The sequence below is a fragment of the Oncorhynchus keta genome, chromosome 4, assembly GCF_023373465.1.
Source record: "Oncorhynchus keta strain PuntledgeMale-10-30-2019 chromosome 4, Oket_V2, whole genome shotgun sequence".
NCBI lineage: Eukaryota > Metazoa > Chordata > Actinopteri > Salmoniformes > Salmonidae > Oncorhynchus > Oncorhynchus keta.
Genome location: NC_068424.1, coordinates 34,656,073 through 34,672,064, shown reverse-complemented (window position 1 = coordinate 34,672,064; position 15,992 = coordinate 34,656,073). Strand labels below are relative to the sequence as shown.

The following is a 15,992-nucleotide window of genomic DNA, read 5'->3' as shown; positions in this document are numbered from 1 at the left end:
ACAGACTACAAATACCTGTCAAAGACCAGCTTGTTAAGTCCTATGAATACAATCCAACTAGTCCCCCTGTTTCAGTCTGGTGTGTGTGACTCCCCACCTGGATTTAGTGTTACAGTATTTTGCAAAATTTGAAAATGTGTTTTTGTTTTATAACATTTGGATAAAAGTTTATTCAGGGCTATAAAAATGTATCATTCACTGCATTTGAGGAACAGTGGGAATGTAACTCTGCTTTGAAAGTTGATAAACTTGTAAACTCACTGAGACATTGGCCTTTTGGTATCTAGAGAAGAGCTCTCTACACCCATTATGGCATTGTTCACACCCTCTTAAGCTTTAGCCCCCATCTAATTCTGCTCTCTGCGCGTTCAGAGCGCACACTTGGTGTGATTTGTTTAACTCTGGATAACAAACAGCCTACCATCTCTGCTGGCAATTTCATTATGATTTTTTTGTTGACGTTTACTGACACAGGCCATATTCAACAGGTGTTGTACACTTTAGCTTAAGACCAGTAGCTAGCTAGGTAAACAATGTGTAAGATCACACACGTATTGTTAGCTAATGAGCTGGCCAGTTAAAGTTGAACAACAATGAACATAACGACCTGATTTGGCACTACTACCCTGCATGAATCTGCTGGGAGCATACCAACCAGGTTCAATGTTAGCTTGCTAGGCTCTAACTAGCAAAGCAAATGGCTCTGGGATACGAATCATGTCATACACGTGACGTTAGCTAGGGAGCCAGCCAGCTAACAGTATACTTTAGCTTGAAATGAAACCACTTTCTGTCAATTAGAATGTGTATCTGAAAATGTAGCTAGCTCGACTATCTTACCCGTATACAACTTCATGCATGATGGACGCGTTTCCCTGTCACAGATGCCCTTAGTTTGAAGATGTAATCCATAGACGGGTGTTTTCAAATCAGTTTGTCATGTGCGCTGAATACAACAGGTGAGTGAAATGCTTACTTACAGGCTCAAACCAATGGTGCAGAGAAAGTGTGTGTGTAGGTAAGGAAATAAAACCTGTAAAAATACATTTGAAAAAAAGAGTAGCAAGGCTATATACAGACATACACCTGTTAGTCAGGCTTATTGAGGTGGCACACAATGCAAATAGTCCCGTTAACCATTTTCTTTTTCTTCATCTCTTAAGCTATCATACTCTAATTCCACTTTCAAAACTCAATTCTCCAGAAAGTGGAGAGCAACACTTATGCAGCTCCACTACACGATACATCAAAAAAAGCTGCGTTCGACAGGATTACCAACGCAGACTGACCAGCTCAAATAGATAGAAGCCTTCTATTTGGCAGACCAATCTGAACTCCTCTCTCGACATGTCCTGCCCACTTATCTCAGCCAATCATGGCTAGTGGGACGGTAGCTACCTTCTTCTGTGGCTTAACCAACAAGGCTCGTAATTTAAATTTTTTATTCGTATTTACATATGGCATCCAAGTTTGTTATTAAGGAAACAGGAAAGTTCCAGAGTTGTGACTTGCGACATACACCTAGTATCCTGAAACGCTTTATATGTGCAACATGTACTGCCTTTGTGTGATGGGTTTCTTGTCACACCATGTAAGGTACGTCCATTGTACCTTTTTGCAGTTTGTACCTTTTTAAGTGGCAAATTTTAACTTAAGACCCTTACACTTCACCATCCCACTTCTGACATCAACGTAGCAAATTCAGAGGGTAGCCCCAACCGGGATTCAAACCTGGGTCAAGTCAACACCTTAACCATTACACCAAGAGGTCTGTACTTGACTAAGTTGCTCAGTGTTGGGTTAAGCTTGCTACAAAATTACATAAGTCTATATAAAGATTTCAGAACTGTCAGCAGACATGCTCAAACTTGCAATATAACAGTAGACCACTTAAACTGGTACAACACTTCAACTCACGGGTGGCCAAAAATAACAAAACCACGCCCCCAATAATTATACCTTTTTTACATTCAAAATATTGGGTACAAAAATGTACCCTAAAATGTACCAAACAGTACCATGTTAGATCATATGTATACCTCCTGAAGGTATATTGTGTGTATTTTGATATTTTTGTACCCAAGTGAACTACACTCATAATGAATGAGTGTAGTGAGCTCAACTTCTAACTTTAACACTTGAAATGGTGCAAGACCTAAAGCAAATACAGCCTCGGCTACTCTAATTATTCCACAATGATTTAGTAGCCTACATTTTCATCGTAAGTCACAATTGAATTGACACATTATTTCAACAAACTAAGCCTGATAATATACTTCTCTTGTGAGAACGGAGATGTGATGGAAAATAACGGTTCACTATTTTATTGCACAGCTGGGGTGTCATTCACTTGTCCAGCCCTACTGGGCGTGGAAGTTCGGCAGAGGTGAACAGGAATTTAGTGCGCCTGATAATCAGTTGAGTTTACCAGGCTGCATACACACTCCAGCCGCCAAAGACACCCTTGCACACAGACAGAATGAGAGAAATAGTTCACATACAAGCCGGACAATGTGGGAATCAGATTGGCACCAAGGCAAGTAGAGACCATTGAACTGAATTACTTTTTCATTTGAATTAACACCTTGCATGTTTTATGAAGAAAAACGATTTCTTAACTTTATTATGCCATCGCACACGGATTTTGTCCAATAATTTTTGTTACTGCCGCCAATGTTTTTTCGATGGGAATCATCCGTTAGCAGATGAATGACAACGGATGACGAATGATCGGAATGTCTTTTAACTCCGAAAATACCGTGTGTGGCATTAGCCCAAATTTTTAAAAGCTGATGTGACAAATTATAGGCTAATTGTAGGCCAGTGTTGTATAGCATATGACCCCATGCTTTGGGCTGCGACTTTGCCTTTTGAAAATGTAAATTGCGATCGCTTAATTACATATCTATATAGCCTATAATAAACTTCATAACGGTCCCTAGCGTTCAGCCATGGAGTGCCATGAAATTCGCGCTGTGTGAGTCTTATCAATTTCAGCAGCTGAGTGTGCTTCAGTCATCAAATAAGACCGAAGGATGCACAATCGTTTTTTCATGATGCCTTTATAACTTTAGGATATTTAACTGTAACCTTTTTTTCCTCACGTTGATAACTCGACAGTTTTGGGAAGTTATCAGCGATGAACACGGCATCGATCCGGCAGGAAACTATGTGGGTGACTCATCGCTTCAAATCGACAGGATTAATGTGTACTACAACGAAGCGTCCGGTAAGTGTGTCTGTGGTAGAATGAGTCATCATGCTTCCAAGTTGTTCCCAATTGTTAAAGGCATAGAACATTTAACATAAGCGCACTCATGGCCTGCTACAGGGTCCTTACATCTGGTGCTTTGATAAATTGCCATAACCCCATAGCCACCTTTTGCTACAACCTGAACTCAGTGGTAGACCTAACAGTAAATGTAAATCCGGAACACTGCAATTAAACTGAACAAAAATAAACGCAACATGGAACAATTTTAAAAAATGCTATGAGTTACAGTTCATATAATGAAATTAGTAAATGGAAATGAATTCATTATGTCATAATCTATGTATTTCACATGACTGGGAATACAGATATGCATCTGGTCAAAGATACCTTTAACAAACAAGGTAGGGCTGTGGATAGGAAAACCAGTCCACATCTGGTGTGACCACCATTTTCCTCGTGCAGCGTGACACATCTCTTTCGCATAGAGTTGATTAGGCTGTTGATTGTGGCCTGTGGAATGTTGTCCCACTCCTCTTCAATGGCAGTGCGACGTTTCTGGATATTGGCGGGAACTGGAACACTCTGTCGTACACGTCGATCCAGAGCATCTCAAACATGCTCAATGGGTGAGAATGCAGGCCATGGAAGAACTGGGACATTTTCAGCTTCCAGGAATTGTGTACAGATCCTTGAAACATGGGGCCGTGCATTATCACGCTGAAACTTAAGGATGACGCGGAGGAATAGCACGAAAATGGGGGGATTCTAACAATGGAATTATTTTAAGATCATACTATGGACGATTTAGCTATTGAATTAAGGACTCCTTTAGGTACCAAAAAATATATAAGAACAAATGAATTGATATAATATTGAATTTAGCCTTTTACTACTATAACCCAGAGAAATGCATTGAATAACCCATTCGTGAATGGCAAAAACAAAAATCATAAGAAACAAGCTCTTGAAGTGTCTGTCCTATATCTAAGAGATACAAGAAAGCTCGGAAATATACTGTGCATTCAAAAGTGTTCAGAACCCTTGACTTTTCCATATTTTCTTACATTACAGTCTTATTCTAAAATTGATTAAATAAATGTTTCCCCTGGGTCAAACGTTTCGGTTAGCCTTCCACAAGCTTCCCACAGTAAGTTGGGTGAATTTTGGCCCATTCCTCCTGACAGGGCTGGTGTAACTGAGTCAGGTTTGTAGGCCTTCTTGCTCACACACACTTTTTCTATAGGTTTGATGTCAGGACTTTGATGGCCACTCCAATACCTTGATTTTGTTGACCTTAAGCCATTTTGCCCCAACTTTGGAAGTATGCTTGGGGTCATTGTCCATTTGGAAGACCCATTTGCGACCAAGCTTTAACTTCCTGACTGATGTCCTTGAGATGTTGCTTAAATATATCCACATATTTTTCCTGCCTCATGGTGATGTCTATTTTGTGAAGTGCACCAGTCCTTCCTGCAGCAAAGCACCCCCACAACATGATGCTGCCACCCCTGTGCTTCACGGTTGGGATAGTGTTCTTCGGCTTCCAAGCCTCCCCCTTATTCCCCCAAACATAATGATGGTCATTATGGCCAAACAGTTCTATTTTTTTAATCGGACCAGAAGACATTTCTCCAAAAAGTACAATATGTGTCCCCATGTGCAGTTGCAAGCGGTAGTCTGTCTTTTTTATGGTGGTTTTGGAGCAGTGGCTTCTTAATTGCTGAGCGGCCTTTCAGGTTATGTCGATATAGGACTAATTTTACTGTGGATATAGATACTTTTGTACCTGTTTCCTCCATCTTTACAAGGTCCTTTACTGTAGTTCTGAGATTGATTTGCACTTTTCGCACCAAAGTACGTTCATCTCTAGGAGACAGAGACAATCTCCTTCCTGAGTGGTATGACGGCTGTGGGATCCCATGGTGTTTATACTTGGGTGCTATTGGTTGTACATATGAACTTGGTACCTTCAGGTGTGTGGAAATTGCTCCCAAGGATGATCCAGACTTGTGGAGGTCTACAATTTCTTTCCTAAGGTCTTGGCTGATTTCTTTTGATTTTCCCATGATGTCAAGCAAAGAGGCACTGGGTTTGAAGGTAAGCCTTGAAATACAGCCACAGGTACACCTCCAATTGACTCAATTGAGTCATCGGAAGCTTCTAAAGCCATGACATAATTTTCAGGAATTTTACAAGCTGTTTAAAGGCACAGTCAACTTAGTGTATGTAAACTCTTGACCCACTGGAATTGTGATACAGTGAGTTATATGTGAAATAACCTGTCTGTAAACCATTTTTGGAAAAATTACTTGTGTCATGCACGAAGTAGATGTCCTAACCGACTTGCCAAAACTATAGTTTGTTAACAAGACATTTATGGAGTGGTTGTGGTTGTATGTAAACTTCCGACTTCAACTGTGTATGTATGTCTTTATATATAAACTCAGCAAAAAAAGAAACGTCCCTTTTTCAGGACCCTGTATTTCAAAGATATTTCGTAAAAATCCAAATTACTTCACAGATCTTCATTGTAAATGGTTTAAACACGGTTTCCCATGCTGAACCATAAACAATTAATGAACATGCAGCTGTGGAGCAGTCGTTAAGACACTAACAGCTTACAGACGGTAGGCTATTAAGGTCACGGTTATGAAAACTTAGGACAGTAAAGAGGCCTTTCTACTGACTCTGAAAAACACCAAAAGAAAGATGCCCAGGGTCCCTGCTCATCTGTGTGAATGTGCCTCAGGCATGCTGCAAGGAGGCATGAAGACTGCAGATATGGCCAGGGAAATAAATTGTAATGTCCGTACTGTGAGACGCCTAAGACAGCGCTACAGGGAGACAGGACGGACTGCTGATCATCCTCGCAGTGGCAGACCACGTGTAACAACACCTGCACAGGATCGGTACATCCGAACATCACACCTGCGGCACAGGTACAGGATGTGGCAACAACAACTGCCCGAGTTACACCAGGAACGCACAATCCCTTAATCAGTACCCACACTGTCCACAATAGGCTGAGAGAGTCTAGACTGAGAGCTAGTAGGCCTGTTGTAAGGCAGGTCCTCACCAGACATCACCTGCAACAACGTCGCCTATGGGCACAAACCCACCGTCGCTGGACCAGACAGGACTGGCAAAAAGTGCTCTTCACTGACGAGTCACAGTTTTGTCTCACCAGGGGTGATGATCGGATTCGCATTTATTGTCGAAGGAATGAGCGTTACACCGAGGCCTGTACTCTGGAGCGGGATCGATTTGGAGGTGGAGGGTCCGTCATGGTCTGGGGCTGTGTGTCACAGCATCATCGAACTGAGCTTGTTGTCATTGCAGGCAATCTCAACCCTTTGCGTTACATCGAAGACATCCTCCTCCCTCATGTGGTACCCGTCCTCCAGGCTCATCCTGACATTACCCTCCAGCATGACAATGCCACCAGCCATACTGCTCGTTCTGTGTGTGATTTCCTGCAAAACAGGAATGTCTGTGTTCTGCATGGCCAGCGAAGAGCCCAGATCTCAATCGCATTGAGCACGTTTGGGACCTGTTGGATCAGAAGGTGAGGGCTAGGGACATTACCTCCCCCAAAATGTCCGGGAACTTGCAGGTGACTTGGTGGAAGAGTGGGGTAACATCTCACAGCAAGAACTGGAAAATCTGGTACAGTCCATGAGGAGGAGATGCACTGCAGTACTTAATCAGCGGGTGACCACCCCAGATACAAACTGTTATTTTGAACCCCCCCCCCCCTTTGTTCATGGACACATTATTCAATTTCTATTTGTCACATGTCAGTGGAACTTGTCCAGTTTACATCTCAGTTGTTGAATCTTATGTTCATACAAATATTTACACATGTTAAGTTTGCTGAAAATTAACGCAGTTGAAAGTGAGTTTCTTTTTTTGCTGGGATATTTATTTAACCCATTTTTAACCCATTTTTTGGGTAGGCACAAAACAACTTTCATTCTTCCATAAAAAAATGTTGACCTTTCGACAACTCACGTGACACTTATGGGGGTCGTAAAGCGAAACTGGGAACACCATCGTGTTTGTGAGAATCTCCCTTTGACATTAGCGGAGATTAGTGTGTAGCCCAAACTTTTCGGACGTTACAAACAGAAGTTGGCACATCGACGGTACCGACGTCAGACGAGTCAACTGACGCCTGTGGGGGTCGTTGAGCAAAACCGTTCGGACGCTACAGACATTTTCGTGAGAAGTCCGATTTTTGGGACGTCCGATAGCCTGACAAACACCTCTCTAGCACTACTTCCTTTCACCGCAGATGCGGAAGTGCGATACAGGCGGATGCGGTGGATTGAGATGCATCCAATGCTTTTTTTTATGTTGCTTACAGGCTGTTTTATATAGCATGATGTGAATACATTATTTCTGACGCATCTATGTACACATTTTGTATTCATTCAGCCTTTAAAGTTAGTGTTAGTTAGGACTGAAATATTCAGTGTGAGGGAAAGATGGCAGGCCGCATTGAAAAGGGAAATGTTATCAGGTTGTTGGCAATTCCTTGAGGCCTAAAATAAGGAATGTGTTTTAGGTAATAGGTTATAGGCATACCTGACGAAGTCTTGCTTGTGAAACAGACTACAGTAGAATACCATGCATTTAGATACATTTGAAATGTATTCCAATCTATATAGGTGTTTGGTTGTCTTTTTTCTAGCACACAAGTATGTCCCCAGAGCAATCCTTGTGGACCTGGAACCGGGGACCATGGACAGTGTCCGGTCGGGGTCTTTTGGACAGCTATTCAGACCTGACAACTTTATCTTCGGTAAGTGGACACTGTAACACTTTACTTAAAGTCAACAGCTAAATAATCCATTGTTATTAGTTATTATATGCATCTTAGAGCATTTATAATATGCTATTATATGGCTTATTTTGTCTCTATATAGAAAACATTTTTTTCCCCCTACTGATTCAAAATGGCTGTTTTTAGGTATGTGTACCATTAAGTATTTTCATTGTTTCCTCAATATCAAGGACACACAGCATGAGGTTTTGCGGCGGTCACGTGAGGTCTACTGGGCCCAGTTTTTGAAAAACTTTTAATCTGGATCAGAATGATCATTAGCAGCTACGGGGAGACAATGGAAAACTATTTGACAGAATATGAAGCTTGTACAAATGCCAGACTCAACCTACATTCTTGCCTAAGGGATGGGGTGTAGGATTTAACTGAACATTTTCATCCCTTTTTGCTGTCCTTGCAGGGCAGACGGGTGCGGGGAACAACTGGGCCAAGGGCCACTACACTGAGGGAGCAGAGCTGGTAGACTCTGTGCTGGATGTGGTGAGGAAGGAGTGTGAGCACTGTGACTGTCTCCAGGGCTTCCAGCTCACCCACTCCCTGGGCGGGGGCACGGGCTCAGGCATGGGCACCCTGCTCATCAGCAAGATCCGTGAGGAGTACCCCGACCGCATCATGAACACGTTCAGCGTCATGCCCTCACCCAAGGTGTCTGATACGGTGGTCGAACCGTACAACGCCACGCTCTCTGTGCACCAGCTGGTGGAGAACACGGATGAGACATACTGCATTGACAACGAGGCGCTCTACGACATCTGCTTCCGTACCCTAAAACTGACCACACCCACTTACGGGGACCTCAACCACCTGGTGTCGGCCACCATGAGCGGTGTGACCACCTCACTGCGCTTCCCTGGCCAGCTCAACGCCGACCTTCGCAAACTGGCCGTCAACATGGTGCCCTTTCCCCGCCTACATTTCTTCATGCCTGGCTTTGCACCACTAACGGCCCGGGGGAGCCAACAGTATCGCGCCCTGACAGTGCCCGAACTCACTCAGCAAATGTTTGACGCCCGCAACATGATGGCAGCTTGCGACCCGCGCCATGGCCGCTACCTCACCGTGGCCACTGTTTTCCGAGGGCCCATGTCCATGAAGGAGGTGGACGAGCAGATGCTGGCCATCCAGAACAAGAACAGCAGCTACTTCGTGGAGTGGATCCCCAACAACGTCAAGGTGGCCGTGTGTGACATTGCGCCCCGCGGCCTTAAGATGGCCTCCACATTCATCGGCAACAGCACGGCCATCCAAGAGCTGTTCAAGCGCTTCTCGGAGCAGTTCTCAGCCATGTTCCGCCGCAAGGCCTTCTTGCACTGGTTCACCGGGGAGGGCATGGACGAGATGGAGTTCACAGAGGCCGAGAGCAACATGAACGACCTGGTGTCTGAGTACCAGCAGTACCAGGAGGCCACGGCTAATGACGGGGAAGAGACATTCGACGACGAGGAAGAAGAACTCAATGAGTAAGGATAACGTTGCCTGTTTGTAAAAAAATATATATTATTATTTTTATTTATTATTATTATTATATATATTTTTTTAACATGTGTTTTGATGTGTACTGTTTTATGCCCGGAGGTCTCGGAAGCAGTAGTGGAAATAAAGCCTTTTTAAAGGCTTTGAATGTGTTGTATGTTACGTTTTCGTCTAGTGCAGTTTTCCATTGTGTGATATGTTGTCTATGGGGTCGTTCCATTTGATTTCGATCACTTTTTGACTGCACCCCTTTTGATTTGAACAATTTTCTATACGTATTTGACACTGGTGGAAGTGGTCAGAAAGTAACTTTTTGGACTGGAATGCCAAAACATTTAGGGGATAGAGGTGCTCGATAGTTTTGCATACCTCACCCTACCAAGAGACATCCATTCCTTCATTTCTGGAATAGATTAAAGGTTGAGTCTCGTATCATTTAAAAGCTTACGAGAAAGGTTTGCTAACAACTTAATAATTTATTTTAACCTAAATTATCAACCAAAAAAAAAAATGCACTTATGTTGTAGCTTAGACCCTATTTTACATCATCAAAGGGTTTTCATGTTGGGTGTCATGGTAGCACAAAGATTATTGGAGGTCACCACATCAGAAAATTTTGTTTTAATCTACAGTGTCAATCTTCCATAGGAACCCTATTGAAATCATAGAAATACAGTTACTAGAATATACATTCCCATTTAAGTTGACATTCAACGGTGGGTTGACCGGCGGTCACCTTTGTAGTTAATCTATCTTTTGAAGTTAATATTTCGATTCAATTTAAATTATGTACCAGCTAAATTGCAGTGGTCTGAAGGGATACAGTGGGGCAAAAAAAATATTTAGTCAGCCACCAATTGTGCAAGTTTTTCCACTTAAAAATATGAGAGAGGCCTGTAATTTTCATCATAGGTACACTTCAACTATGACAGACAAAATGAGGGGAAAAAAATCCAGAAAATCACATTGTAGGATTTTTAATTAATTTATTTGCAAATTATGGTGGAAAATACGTTTTTGGTCAACTACAAACAAGCAAGATTTCTGGCTCTCACACACCTGTACCTTCTTCTTTAAGAGGCTCCTCTGTCCTCCACTCATTACCTGTATTAATGGCACCTGTTTGAACTTGTTATCAGTATAAAAGACACCTGTCCACAACCTCAAACAGTCACACTCCAAACTCCACTATGGCCAAGACCAAAGAGCTGTCAAAGGACACCAGAAACAAAATTGTAGACCTGCACCAGGCTGGGAAGATTGCATCTGCAATAGGTAAGAAGCTTGGTTTGAAGAAATCAACTGTGGGAGCAATTAATTATTAGGAAATGGAAGACATACAAGACCACTGATAATCTCCTTCGATCTGGGGCTCCACGCAAGATCTCACCCCGTGGGGTCAAAATGATCACAAGAACAGTGAGCAAAAATCCCAGAACCACACAGGGGGACCTAATGAATGATCTGCAGAGAGCTGAGACCAAAGTAACAAAGCCTACCATCAGTAACACACTACACCACCAGGGACTCAAATCCTGCAGTGCCAGATGTGTCCCCCTGCTTAAGCCAGTATATGTCCAGGCCCATCTGAAGTTTGCTAGAGAGAATTTGGATGATCCAGAAGAAGATTGGGAGAATGTCATATGGTCAGATGAAACCAAAACATAACTTTTTGGTAAAAACTCAACTCGTCGTGTTTGGAGGACAAAGAATGCTGAGTTGCATCCAAAGAACACCATACCTACTGTGAAGCATGGGGGTGGAAACATCATGCTTTGGGGCTGTTTTTCTGCAAAGGGACCAGGACGACTGATCCGTGTAAAGGAAAGAATGAATGGGGCCATGCATCGTGAGATTTTGAGTGAAAACCTCCTTCCATCAGCAAGGGTATTGAAGATGAAACGTGGCTGGGTCTTTCAGCATGACAATGATCCCAAACACACCGCCCGGGCAACGAAGGAGTGGCTTCGTAAGAAGCATTTCAAGGTCCTGGAGTGGCCTAGCCAGTCTCCAGATCTCAACCCCATAGAAAATCTTTGGAGGGAGTTGAAAGTCCATGTTGCCCAGCAACAGCCCCAAAACATCACTGCTCTAGAGGAGATCTGCATGGAGGAATGGGCCAAAATACCAGCAACAGTGTGTGAAAACCTTGTGAAGACTTACAGAAAACGTTTCACCTCTGTCATTGCCAACAAAGGGTATATAACAAAGTATTGAGATAAACTTTTGGTGTTGACCAAATACTTATTTTCCACCATAATTTGCAAATAAATTCTTAGAAAATCCTACAATGTGATTTTCTGGGTTTTTTTTCCTTCTCATTTTGAAGTGTACCTATGATGGAAATTACAGGCCTTTCTCATCTTTTAGGTGGGAGAACCTGCACAATTGGTGGCTGACTAAATACTTTTTTGCCCCACTGTATGTCCATTCTATGAGTGCTATTTCTATGATTGAAATGACCCCCCCGGTCTACAAGAGTATGCTGTGTCTTTTACACATTTTTAGATAATTGATATTAAAGATGATATCTTATTTACAATGACGGCCTACCCTGCCCAAACCCAGAAGATGCTGGGCCAATTGTGCGCTGCCCTATGGGACTCCAAATCACGGCCGGATGTGATACAGCCTGGATTCGAACAAGGGACTATAGTGACGCATCTTGCACTAAGACGCAGTGCCTTAGACCGCTGCGACACTCGGGAGGGTGGGGTATGCAAAACAGGTAAACTTTGAGCACATATATCTCCTAATTGTTTTTGCATTCAGGTCCTGAAAGTCACTTTCTGATCACTTCTACCATGGGCAAATATGTATAGAAAGGTTATTTCAAAAAGTGATTGAAATCAACTGTATATTCAAATCTGTATGTACATTTCTCAATTCATGTTGGTCAGTTGTGGGCATGATATGTTTGATGGTTGATGTGTGTTGATTAGTACATTGGGAAACTGATTTGCTAAGCTTCTGCTCTAGTCTAGTGCAATGCAAATGGAAGACAAAACATGAAAATGTCTTGGTGAACTTTTCCTTATTCATCTCTTAACCTTCAACTTCTTGTGTTTTATACCCTTTAGAATACATTTTAGAATATAACTTGTTCCATTGGAAGGGTCAAGCCTTAAGGGACTTCCTGGATGAATAAAGAACAACACTGGTGTAAATGCTTAGTAGATATAGCTCCAGACACTCTACGGTATGACTGTGATAATGGACAATACAGAGAAGTACACTTCCAATAGCTTGCTAATCGTTCTCCCTCTATTGTGGTTAGAACTTGATTTCCTAGCAGTTCTATAAAGGGAACCAGTCATTGTAAACCCCAAGTGCTTTGTTCATATCCGCCTCAGTCATGTCCCACAGCAGACAGGCTTCAACGTTCCTATGGTGGGGGCAAATCCCCCCTCCTACCCCTAGTTACTCACAACAGCTGCTGAGCAAGGCTTTCTCCATTTAGAACTGTGGAGCTAACAATAGGGGACCTCCAGTCTGCACCAAACTATTTAGAGCTATTCATGGCCTCAATGAGTCTTCTGCCATACACGTACTGGCTAACTGAGTCAGCTTAGTGCTACATTTTGGAAGCATTGAAGTGAGAAACAGATACCATGTGTGAAAAGGTTTATACCTTTAAAGACAACTTGACTAAATGTCACAATAAAAGCACTGTGCATGCTGTCTGCTTTAGGGAAATGAAGCAAACAGGAAGTGAATCTTTCCCAGTGATATGAACAAGATGAAGCATGATCACCATCTGATTTTAAAAGCTCTCTCAGTATATCAGCCCAATAGTGGGTACTTGGCCCTAACACCATTCACAGGTCTGTAAGGTGGAAGCTCCCCCACACTGCTTAGACCTACTGTATACAGATCCTTCAGATCTGTTAACATCTTAGTGTTAGGGCCATGGGGAATGGGTAGGAAGTGAATTGGTATTGGCTGTACGTTGACCTGATGTGGTGGTTGGAAGGGCTTGGCGTGGTATGCACAGCTGTTGTCACAAACGATCTAGGCCCGGCCAGTTAGCTGGGAAGTCAGCTGCAGAAGTGCTTCATGCCACTCAAATTACATTGGCACTGACCCTGAGAACAACTCCTGTGTGTGTGTGTGTGTGTGTGTGTGTGTGTGTGTGTGTGTGTGTGTGTGTGTGTGTGTGTGTGTGTGTGTGTGTGTGTGTGTGTGTGTGTGTGTGTGTGTGTGTGTGTGTGTGAATTACTTTATGTATTACAATAGCATGAGCAGGCTGTTTATTACACTTTGATCTTGATACATGTTAACTGTATCCTGTATCCAACAGGGAATGGAACCTTGAAGCCCAATAGCTTGAAGCCCTCATCTTTGAAGACAATGTTATCTCACTGAGCTAAAGCTAAGGCGTTAGCACTGGAAACAGATATATCCCGCAATGAAGCTGACAGTGTTTTTACTTGAATAGTGATTGTTTAAGTATTATCAGACACTGTAAGTTTTATCCCTGTAAGGGATTCACTGACTCAGAAATTATAAAATGAATCGTTGACAGCAGAACAAATATGTGAGCAAAAGAAAGCCAATTGAACTCTCTATAGAAAGCTGTTCTTGCATTAGAGCCAGAACCACAGTAATGCTAGATTGCAGTATGTCACAACCAACAACCAACCAAGTAGTTTGCTTTAGTAAGTAAGATGTTGCAATTGTCTTCGAGCATTTCGGGTCTGAATAGTATGTGAATCAAAACTCAATAAATGTTTCCTTGAAATTGTCAATTTGTTGTGAGTTTGAAGATTGAAAATAACTACAGTTGGTGAAATTGTCGGACACTGTCTTAAAGAGACAGTACTTGCAGCTGTTAAAGACCCAGTGTAACCCTCCCATGTGTCTCTGTAGCCTCACTCTAGCAGAAACCCACTGCCTTTTAAGGGAGGACTGTGCTGGCTCTCAGACTGGGTTATGAAAATATTGCCAAATAAGGGGAAGAGTGACTTAGTATATGTATTTAATGTAGATGAATGGAAGGTGCACATTGGTACTGCATAGGGAGATAGAGTATGTGCATGAATGGCACCATCTGGTGGGTAGATAGTGAACAAATAACTAAAGTAGGATAATGATGCTGTTGCTTTTCTGGATGCTTGAGCCAACAAGGGGTATGCTTTTTGCCCTTTAACAAAGGTTATGGCATACACCCACATACACCCACAATTAGATCCTGCAAAGACATCTGCTGTTTGATCTGACAACTAATCTTGATGGCTGTACAGTCATCTCAAATAAAACAGTGAAGGAGGCCTGCGTTAATCTTTTCTGACGAGCATCTTCGTAACATTGCAAAAGTCTGAAATGTTTTGTCCAAAAATGATGCAGCAAAACTAATGCATGCTTTTCTGAACCACTAAATAAACTTCAGTTAGTGCTAAACACGCTCTCATGGCGCTAATGAGGACCGCCACAGGAAAGGAAGACCCAGAGATACCTCTGCTGCAGAGGAAAAGTTCATTAGTTTATTTATTTATATTTTTTTATTAATATTTAAAACATACAATATACTTGCAGTGAAGCCGCTCAACAACTACATCACATTAGTCATCCAGAGCAAAACACTGAAGCAACCAGCGTCAACACTCTGCTCAAGGGCACGTCGACAGATCTCACATAAGGTCAAAAACAGGGACCTGAACCAGCGATCCATCAGCCACCGGTCCAAGCTCCCAACCGACAGGCCATCATCAGCCCTCCATGATCCCCCACACAGTTCCCCAAGAGCTGCCCCTCAACCATCGGAGCCCCCCACAGCCCCCCGAGAAAATAAGACAATAAAATAATATTCCATTCCCCACCATAACCAAGAAAATGAACAAAAGAGAAAAAAGACAAAGACAAAGGAAAACAGAAGACAACAATGCAAATAACAAAACACATCAAGGACAACAAAAATCATATCAGCAAGGCATGTAGTGCATGTATGGCACTATTTACGCGTCTATGTGCATCTGTGTGCATTTGAATGAGTGTGTGTGTATATGCATGTGCACAAACACCTGCATGGCATCAGCCTCAGGCAAACCAGCATTAGCTGTAAAAAAACACTGTCCCTCAGTGTCATTCAAACATACTTTTTGTTATGTTTTATTTTGACAGTATTTTTCATGAGAGTTACCAGCCTCGGAAATTGCATCCCAAATAAATGCTTCAAAGAGTTTAAGTAACAGACACATGTCAACATAATAATAATAATAATATAATAATAATAATAATAACATGTCAACATCAACTGTTCAGAGAAGACTGCGTGAATCAGGCCTTCACAGTAGAATTGCTGCAAAGAATCTAATACTAAACGACACCAATAAGAAGAAGAGGCTTGCTTGGGCCAAGAAATACAAGCAATAGACAAAAATAAAACTGTCATTTGGTTTGATGAGTCCAAATTTGAGATTTTTGGTTCCAACTGCTGGGTCTTTGTGAGACGCACAGTAG

At 42.4% G+C, this 15,992-nt stretch overlaps 1 protein-coding gene across 1 annotated transcript; it reads left to right on the top strand.

Annotated features, from left to right (window-relative positions):
- Window positions 1-2,372: 2,372 nt before the first annotated feature.
- On the top strand, window positions 2,373-14,281 carry tubb6 (tubulin, beta 6 class V). Its single transcript, XM_035760805.2, has 5 exons — window positions 2,373-2,536; window positions 3,121-3,229; window positions 7,908-8,018; window positions 8,461-9,520; window positions 13,834-14,281. Exons 1-5 carry the CDS (start codon window positions 2,480-2,482, stop codon window positions 13,856-13,858), a joined length of 1,362 nt encoding a protein of 453 aa, XP_035616698.1. The 5' UTR covers window positions 2,373-2,479; the 3' UTR covers window positions 13,859-14,281.
- Window positions 14,282-15,992: the final 1,711 nt, after the last annotated feature.

Excerpts from the sequence above, each read along its gene's own strand:
- tubb6 (XM_035760805.2), top strand. The coding sequence starts at position 2,480 with ATGAGAGAAATAGTTCACATACAAGCCGGACAATGTGGGAATCAGATT. Across the intron at positions 2,537-3,120 it reads GGAATCAGATTGGCACCAAG|TTTTGGGAAGTTATCAGCGA; the intron begins GCAAGTAGAGAC and ends ATAACTCGACAG. Across the intron at positions 3,230-7,907 it reads GTACTACAACGAAGCGTCCG|CACACAAGTATGTCCCCAGA; the intron begins GTAAGTGTGTCT and ends TCTTTTTTCTAG.